The sequence below is a fragment of the Heterodontus francisci genome, chromosome 48, assembly GCF_036365525.1.
Source record: "Heterodontus francisci isolate sHetFra1 chromosome 48, sHetFra1.hap1, whole genome shotgun sequence".
Lineage (NCBI taxonomy): Eukaryota > Metazoa > Chordata > Chondrichthyes > Heterodontiformes > Heterodontidae > Heterodontus > Heterodontus francisci.
In genome coordinates, this window is record NC_090418.1 from 7,598,380 (window position 1) to 7,607,934 (window position 9,555).

General features: G+C 50.1%; 1 protein-coding gene across 3 annotated transcripts in view; it reads left to right on the forward strand.

The window, feature by feature from the left end:
- LOC137357550 (diacylglycerol O-acyltransferase 2-like) overlaps positions 1-9,539 on the forward strand; it is a 14,707-nt gene extending 5,168 nt beyond the window's left edge. For all 3 annotated transcript variants that reach the window (XM_068023969.1, XM_068023968.1, XM_068023967.1), the window contains 6 exons: positions 1-97; positions 342-412; positions 3,208-3,412; positions 5,111-5,285; positions 6,783-6,985; positions 8,708-9,539. The exon at positions 1-97 is cut by the window's left edge and continues 11 nt beyond it. In XM_068023969.1, coding sequence (XP_067880070.1) covers positions 1-97; positions 342-412; positions 3,208-3,412; positions 5,111-5,285; positions 6,783-6,985; positions 8,708-8,862 — 906 coding nt within the window. In that variant the 3' untranslated portion in view covers positions 8,863-9,539. The remainder of the gene's footprint in view (positions 98-341; positions 413-3,207; positions 3,413-5,110; positions 5,286-6,782; positions 6,986-8,707) is intronic.
- Positions 9,540-9,555: the final 16 nt, after the last annotated feature.

Below are 9,555 nucleotides of genomic sequence, written 5' to 3' on the forward strand. Positions count from 1 at the left end.
ACCTTCCTGACTGGATATCTGCTCTTTACACCCCTCTGGCCTCTGTCTGTCCTCTACCTTACCTGGTTAATCATTGACTGGAATACTCCTGAAAGAGGTAATGTGACCCACAGTTACAAAGTGGGCCCAATACTTTATATAATAACTAACAGCCTTGGTACCTCTGCGGGTGTGGGTCCAGCTGGTGAGTTTCTTCAGGCTCTTTGACTGCAGTGTGCATCCCAGCCGAGCCCAGTTGACCCGCCTTGGCCCCGTAAGTCTTCGTTCCCTCTCTCTCTCGGTTTTGGAATTTTCAACTGGCCGGGTATTTGACCACCCTCTGTTTCTGTGATTCTTTCCAGGAGGGCGGAGGTCCCAGTGGGTGAGGAGATGGAGGATGTGGAGGTATATGAGGGACTACTTCCCTGTGTCGGTGCGTTCCTCGTTTCTGAATTCACAACCCCACCCATTCCAGGAAACGTCCGTGAGAGGGCGCGGAGGAGATTTACTGGAACAGTTCCAGGGATGAGGGATTTTAGCTACAAGGTTGGGTTGGAGAAGCTGGGGGTTGGTCTCCTTGGAGCAAAGGAGATCGAGGGGAGATTTGATCGAGGTATAGAAGATGATGACGGGTTTAGATAAGGTAGACAAAGAAAACTGTTCCAAGTAGCTGGTGGTGCAAGGACTAGGGGGACACAGATTGAAAGTTTTGGGTAAGAGATACAGTGGGGGGGATGTGAGGAAGAACCTTTTTTACACAGCAAGTGTGGTAATGACCTGGAACTCGCTGGCTACGTGGCTGGTGGGAGCAGAGATGATCAATGATTTCAATAGGGAATTGGATGGGCACTTGCGGGAAATAAACTTGCAGGGCTGGACGGGAATCGAGTGGGGGGAATGGGACCGACTGGGCTGCTCTGGACTTGATGGGCCGAATGGCCTCCTTCTGTGCCGTAAATGGCTCATTGAGCTGACCCAATGTGCATCCAAGACTTGTCACTGGAGAGGCCCATCCTCCCTGTAAAAATGTGGGACCTCCGACCTCCCACCTCTCACAGTCTTTCTGTTTTGCCAACCTTAAGTTTTCGTCAATTCTCCTCCGAACTTTTCTTCCTTGAGGGCTTGGAGTATAAGACGGCGAAGAAGTCTTCGAGCATTGGGCACGTAGTGAACCCACACCTGGAGAAAAGTGTGCGCAGGTTTGGTCTCCAAACCTACTTGCCCTAGAGGGAGTGTCACAAAGGCTCACTAGACTGAGTCCGAGGATGAGATGATGTCCCTTGAAGAGAAATAGAACAGACTAGGCCTGTATTCCCTAGGAGAATGAGAGGAAACACATAAAACTCTTGAGGATAGATGCTGGGAGGTTGTTTCCCCCTGACTGGACAGTCGAGAACATGGGGTCACAGTCTCAGGATAAAGGGTCGGCCATTTAGGACTGAAGACGAAGAGGAATTTCTTCACTCAGAGTGTTGTGAATCTTTGGAATTCTCTACCCCAGAGAGTTGTGGATGCTCAGTTAATGAATATATTCAAGACAGAAATCAGCAGATTTTTGGAAATGAAAGGAATTAAGGGATATGGGGGATAGTGTGGGAAGATGGAATTGAGATGGAAGATGGAATGATCGTATGGAATGGCAGAGCACGCTCGAAGGGCTGAATGGCCTACTCCTGCTCCTATTTCTTATTTTGTTCTTCTGTTCCCTTTGACTCCCTCAAGCTCCACTCCCTCCATCCTACACAATCTCCCTCCTCTCTACATACTGACTGTGCTGCTATTGAGATTCATCGCACCATCTCCTACATTGTCCTCCACAGGACTGTGAAAATGTCGAGCTCCATTTCTCCTTTCTAACTTTCCTTCCCGATACAATCTACCGGCTTTTTAAAACCAATCCCTCTGAATCGCCTTCACCTTCTGTCCAGTCTCCGTAGTGTTGTCCACACAACGACCCTTGACTCAAACTTCTCAAGAGAGGAAACCCTTGTCCAAACCCTTGGCATCTCCAGGCTTGACTATTCTAACTCTCCTCTCACCAGCCTACGATATTCCACCCTCCGTAAACTTGGGGTCAGCCAAAACACCGCTGCCCCTTGCCATATATCCCGACTCGCACCCAAGACCCGTTCACCCGCCCCGTGCCCGCTGATGTACACTGGCTCCTGGTCCAGAAACGCCTGGATTTTAAAATTCCCCCTAAAATAAGGGAGGCAGCGGTTTAGTGGTAGTGTCACTGGACTAGTTAACCCAGAGACCCAGGCTACTGCTCTGCGGATATGGGTTCGAATCCCACTGTGGCGGATGGTGAAATTTGAATTCAATTAATCTGGGCGTTTCTATAAAAAGCTCGTCAATTGTTGTCAAAACCCACCTGGTTCACTAATCCCCATTAGGGAAGGAAATCTGCCGTCCTTACCTGGTCTGGCCTACATGTGACTCCAGACCCACAGCAATGTGGTTGACTCTTTAAAATGCCCTCTGAAATGCCCTCGCAGGTTGATGGGCAATAAGTACCAGCTTAGCCAACAACACCCACGTCCCACAAATGTATAAAAAAAAATTCTCAATTGTCTTTCCTCATTCTGGTGAACCTGCATTTCATCCCCACTAAGGCCAGTTACCTCCGTTCTGGGGTGCGGTGCCCAAAGTCCAAGCGGGGTTCGAACCCACATCCAAACAGCCACATGGTCATCAGTACGAGCCTCTCAGTTACTGGCCTGTAGAACTGCAGAGTTAACACTGTAGAGCAGGACGGGTGAATGGTCATCTTTGCTCCATTGATAAAGGGCTGATGTGAACAATAAATTTAACCATTGCTTACACTGGCATTGTAAGCAGGGGTCATGACCCCCACCGCCCCGCCCTGACCAATGCCAAGGTCAGGTAATCGAAAGCTGGGACAGAGGTCAGTTTTAAGGCGCGTCCTAAAGGAGGAGAGAGAGAGGTGGAGAGGTTTAGGGAGGGAATTCCAGAGCTGAGGGCCCCGGAACGTTAAGGCACGGCCGCCAATGGTGGAGCGATGAAAATCAGGGATGCTCAAGAGGCCGGAATCAGAGGAGTGCAGAGATCTCGGAGGGTTGTTTACATACAAACGTACTGAAAAGCAGGAAGGATAAGTAAGGTTCAGGGGCACAGGAAGTACTTTGTCATGTGGACAACAGACCATTGGCGGTTCCCTGACTCCAACTCTTACCCCTTATCCTTCGATCTTGTTTCTATCTCCAGCTTGTGAAAACTGCCGAGCTCAGTCCTGAGAGGAACTATGTCTTGGGGCACCACCCCCACGGGATCATGTGTTTCGGCGCCATCTGCAACTTCTGCACCGAGTCCACCGATTTCTCCAAGCTCTTCCCGGGTATCACCCCATTTGTGGCGACTCTGCACGGTATCTTTCGGCTCCCGATCTACAGAGATTATGTCCTGAGTGCAGGTACGGGTGACGATTAACCGTTAGTTTGTTGAATGAGATTTTATGCTTTCCTCCCTCCTTACCTGATGATGGGGTACAGATTCCACAAGTGTCGTCACCTGGTACCTCAAACCATTTATCATCGTTCGATCAGCACTCCAATTACCACCTTCAACATTCACTCCCTCCACCACTGACGCACAGTGACAGCAGTGTGTACCATCTACACGATGCACTGCAGCAACTCACCAAGGCTCCTTAGACAGCACCTTCCAAACCCGCAACCTCTGCCACCTAGAAGGACAAAGGCAGCAAATGCATGGGAACACCATCACCTGCAATTTCCCCTCCAAGTCACACACCATCCTGACTTGGAACTATATGGCCGTTCCTTCACTGTCGCTGGGTCAAAATCCTGGAACCCCCTCCCTAACAGCACTGTGGGTGTACCTACACTTCAAGGTCTGCAGCGGTTCAAGAAGGCAGCTCACCACCACCTTCTCGAGGGGAAATTAGGGATGGGCAATAAATGCTGGCGTGAATGTTGAAGGTGGATGGGGCGCTGATCAAGCGGGCTGCTTTGTCCTGGATGGTGTCGAGCTTCTTGAGTGTTGTTGGAGCTGCACCCATCCAGGCAAGTGGAGAGTGTTCCATCACACTCCTGACTTGTGACTTGTGGAGAGGCTTTGGGGAGTCAGGAGGTGGGTCACTCACTGTGGAATACCCAGTTTGAGAATGCGAAAAGAGTTTCAAAAATGTACAAATTAAAAACCTGGTGTCTATACAAGCGACTGTGAAGCTGACAGATTATCATAAAAACTGATCTGGTTCACTAATGTTCTTTAACGAAGGAAATCTGCCATCCTTACCCGGTCTGGCCTACATGTGACTCACAGCAATGTGGTTGACTCTTAACTACCCTCTGAAATGGTCTAGCAAGCCACTCAGTTGGCCCAGCCCCACCTTCTCAGGGCATTTAAGGATGGGCAATAAATGCTGGCCTTGCCAGCGATGCCCGCATCCCCTGAATGAATAAGATGCCAACAAGAAGGCACGGTTTTAATGTAGGAGACTGTCCCAAGCTGCTTCACAGATGGGTAACCAGACACAAAATGGGTGCCAACAAAGGAGGGGTGACTAAAGACGTGCATTATAAGGAGGGTCCTAAAAGAGGAGAGAGAGAGAGAGGCGGAGAGGTTTAGCGAGGGAATTCCAAAGTTCTGGGTCTAGGCAGCTGAAGGCACAGCCGCCAATGGTGGAGCGAAGGAACTAGGACATGCGCCAGGGGCTAGAATCGGAAGGGCAGAAGGGACTGCAGACGGTGACAGAGGTCGGGAGGGGGTGCGAAGCCATGATGGACTTTAAACACGAGGGTGAGAATGTTAAGTTGGAGGCAGTGATCGGTCAGCGAGCACAGGGGGCGCGATAGCTGAAGGGTATTTGGTGCGAGTTAGGATAAAGGGGCGACAGTGTTTTGGATGGTCCGACGTTTCCAGAGGCTGGAAGATGGGAGGTAGCCAGGGGAGCTTTGGGACAGTCAATGTGAGGTAGGGACGGAGCCGGGCAAGGTGGAGGTGTAAGTAGGCGGTGTCGGTGATGGAGAGGTCGGAAACACAGCCCAGGGTGAATTTATCAGGGCAGATATTTCCACCTGGGGGCCCTCAGAGCCGCGCACACAAGCTCCGCACGGGTTTTCTCATCCCCTTCCCTCTTCCACAGGACTGTGCTCGGTGAGCAAGTCAAGCCTCAGCTATCTCCTCTCGAAGAAAGGCACAGGAAATGCAGTGATTATCGTGGTTGGAGGGGCGGCGGAATCGATGACTGGGAAACCGGGGGAGCACTCGCTCCTACTGAAGAACAGGAAGGGCTTCATCCGACTTGCTGTGGCACATGGGTACGTAGAGGGGTACCTCCTTCATCTCCCTGCGTCCGCACCACCCCCCCCCCCCCCCCCCCCCAACATCCACCGAGGGCCCCGAGTTACACAGCACGGCGCCGTGCCGTACCCAAGCAAGCCCACTATTTGACCATGGGGGGCATCACAGCTGAGCTCAATCCCGTCCTCGGCCAATGTGATGAGAAGGCAAGTCGGTGATGTTAGGGGTTAGACCTATTTGAACAGTAGCAAGAGTCTTCTATCCAACATTCCTCCCTTTGCCAAAAGGATTACATAGGATATACGGCAGAAAAACAGGCCATTCGTCCCAACCAGTCCATGCTGGCATTCATGTTCCACTTGACCTTCTTCCCATCATTTCCCATCTAAATCTATCATAACCCTCTATTTCCTTCTCCCTCATAAGTGTGGTCTAACCAACGTTCAATACAGGTTTAGCATTAACTCTCTACTTTTCAATTCTATCCCCCTAGAGATAAACCCTGGTGTTTGGTGTTTGTACTCCGAGATCCCTTCATTCCTCTACCCCGCCCAGATTCTCACCTTCCAATAAGCGACCTCCCTATTCTTCTTACCAAAATGTATGATCTCATATTTATATGCGTTGAACTTCATTTGCCAATTATTTGCCCCTTGGGCAAGTTTATTCATGTCCCCCTCTAACGTGTTGCAGTCCTGCTCAGTATTGACCATCTCCCCCAAATTTGGCGTCATCCGCAAATTTAGAAATTGTGCTTTTGATTCCAAAGCCCAAATCGTTAAAGTAAATTGTGAACAGCGATGTTAAGCTGACTGGTTTATAATTCCCTGAGCATGTTCTGTCACCCTTCTTAAATATAGGAATTACATTAGCTATCCGCCAGACTGCTGGCATTACACTTTTTTCGAATGATTAAATATGTAAAGTATGTCAATTGGGCTTTGCTGTTTGTGGGAGCTTGCTGTGCACAAAATGGCTGCTGTCTTTCCTACATCACAACAGTGACTGCATTGCAAAGCAAGTCATTGTCCGTGAGGCATGATAAGCACCGTTGAGTCTCACACTTTAGAGTCAGAAGGTTGTGGGTTTAAGTCCCACGCCAGCGACAAAGTCCAAGTTGGCACGCGCGAGGGAGTGCCGCACTGTCAGAGGTGCCGCCTTTCAGATGAGACGTTAAACTGAGGCCCTGTCAGCTGGGTGCAAAAAGATCTCACGGTGCCATTCTGGAGACGATGAGGTGGGTTGCCCTGATCGTCATCCCTCAACCAACACCACCAAAACAGCTGATCCGGTCATTATCGTGTGGCTGTTTGTGGAATCTTGCTGTGCGCAAACTGCAGCAACACCTGCTGGCCGGAAGGTGCCGTGGGATGTCCGGAGAACATGAGAGGGGGCTATATAAATGCGAGTCTGTCTTCTTTTCTGCTCCTGCAGAGAATTTCTCATTCACTCTCTCTCCCCTCCTCTCCAGAGATGACGATGTTTTCTCTCTCTCTCTCTCTCTCCCTCCACAGGGCTGATCTGGTTCCCATCTACAGTTTTGGCGAGAATGACGCTTTCGACCAGGTTATTTTCGAGCCAGGAAGTTGGATGAAATGGCTCCAGCTGAACTTCCAGAAGTACATGGGCTTTGCACCCTGCTTGTTCAAGGGCTGTGGCCTCCTGTTCAGCAACACCTGGGGCCTGATGCCTTTTGCAAGACCCGTGATGACAGTAGGTGGGTACAACGTGGAAGAGGCTCTGCCCTGGCGCGGGCAAATCAGATCCGAGGAGAAGCTCACTTCAACAAAGTCAGACATCAAAAGGGGGGTTTGAGGTTTCCCTGGAAGTGAGAGAGGCGAGGGCGGGAAAGGAGGAATTATGGATTAGACATAGGTCGGAGTTCTCTAGGGGATGTAATTGGTTGCTGTTGACATCAAAGACTGAGCAGGCTGTGGCACCTTTCTCTCGAAAAGAGAAGGCCGAGGGGTGACCTGGTCTCCAAGAGTGTCAGAAATTGGGGCAGGACTAGGCCTTACGGCCCCCTTGAGCCTCCAACTAGACCTTGGCTGATCTTCAACCTCAATTCCACCTTCCTGCCTGATTCCCCCCCCCAAAAAAAAATCCATGGATCTCAGTCTTGAATATACTCATAAACTGAGCATCCAGAGCTCTCCGGGGTAGAGAATTCCACGGATTCACAACTATCTGACAGAAGAAATTTCTCCTCATCTCAGTCCCAAATGGATAATCCCTTATCCTGAGACTGTGACCCCCCCCCCCCCCCCAAACCGCCCCTAGTTTGAGATTCCCAAGCCAGGGGAAACATTTTCTCAGCATCTACCCTGTCAAGCCCCTTAAGAATTTGATTTCTTTCAGTTAAATCACCTCTCGTCCTTCTAAACTAAGATAAATGAAGGGGTTTCGATCGGGTACACGTAGAGAAGATGTTTCCACTTGTGGGGGAGACCAGAACTAGGGGGCGATTGATATAAGACAGTCACTAATAAATCCAATGGGGAATTCAGGAGAAACTCCCTTCCCCAGACAGTGGTGAGAATGTGGAACTCGCTCCCACAGGGAGTGGTTGAGGTGAATAGTGTCGATACATTTAAGGGGAAGCTGGATAAACACACGAGGGAGAAAGGAATAGAAGGGTATGCTGATAGGGTGAGATGAAGTAGGGGGTGGGAGGAGACTCGTGTGGAGCATAAACACCAGTACGGAGCAGAAGGGCCGAAAGGCCTGTTTCTGTGCTGTAAATACTATGTAATATAATGGGGAGGCAAATGTAACCCTTTCATAGGCTTAATGATGAGCAACGCAGCCTGAATGTGAAGGTGAGGGTTAGGGAGGTGTTGCAGGAGGAGTAGGTTCAAAGGTTGAAACACTCACCTGCGCTCGAAGGGGTCAGGGGGTCACAGAAGCAGATTGTCGCCAAGCTGCAGGGTAACACGCACTGCCCTGGATCACTAAATTTACCCCCCTCGTTGCAGCAGTGAGGAGGAGCGTGGGTACGATGGGGCATGTGGAGAAAAGAGCAAAGTAGACTAGCATCAACTATGAATCAGTGATAGAGACAGCGTGAGAGAGACAGAGAGAGAGAGGAGAGACAGAGAGAGAGAGGAGAGAGAGGAGAGAGAGGAGAGAGAGAGAGACACAGAGACACAGAGACACAGAGACACAGAGACACAGAGACACAGAGACACAGAGACAGAGAGAGAGAGAGAGAGACACACACACACACACACACACAGAGCGAGAGAGACACAGACACACACAGACAGAGAGAGAGAGACACACACAGACAGAGAGAGAGAGAGAGAGAGAGAGAGAGAGACACACACACACAGAAAGCCGGAGCCAAGTGATTAACTGCCAGATAACTGGCATTGTCCTGTGAATTGTAAGTAACGAGAGAGAATGATGCTGGGAATAACTGTGATCTTCTCTCTGACAGTCGGTGAGCCGATTCCAGTCACCCAAAACCCAAACCCGTCGGAGGACGAGATCAATCGTTACCACAACAAGTACCAGGAAGCCATAACTATACTCTTCAACAAATACAAGGTGCAGTATGGACTGTCCGAGAGTGCGGAACTGACCATATACTGAGCCCCTCCGCCCTCAGCCTCGGGAGGGTGGGGGAGGGGAGCTCCCTCGCTGCTTTCCCAGGGTGATTCTCATCGCTTCACAAGTCAACAACACGGTTTTAACAACTCAACGGTTCCAGTGTGGCCACTGTCTACAGGCTCTGAGTATTCAACATCCAAACTGTCCCCACCCCCCACGGATAATCTCGACCCCAATCACGAAGGGAACCCAGACCTCACACTGGCATGTAGGGGAGTCTATCTAATTCCGTTTTGCACATTTATGGATTTTAATCAGGAGAAGAAGTTGCGGAGGGGGAGAATCCTTTTCAGGTTAAATACAGAGTCAAGCTTCCTCGACACTGTCCCATCAAACACTCCCAGGACAGGTACAGTACGGGGGTTAGATACAGAGTAAAGCTCCCTCTACACTGTCCCATCAAACACTCCCAGGACAGGTACAGTACGGGGGTTAGATACAGAGTAAAGCTCCCTCTACACTGTCCCACGCAGCCTGTGCTGTATGTGATCTGGAAGTGTTTTACACTAAACACTGGATAGAATTCACACTTCCCTCCAGGAGCCGAAACAATCCAAAATTGGAATTTTTTGACAATCCAATCAGACTCTGATCCCGATTGTGCATTGTAGAGAAAGGAAAGTGTCTGGGGAAAAAATGTTACCACGTAGGAAATCAGTGTTTATCAGAGGAGCA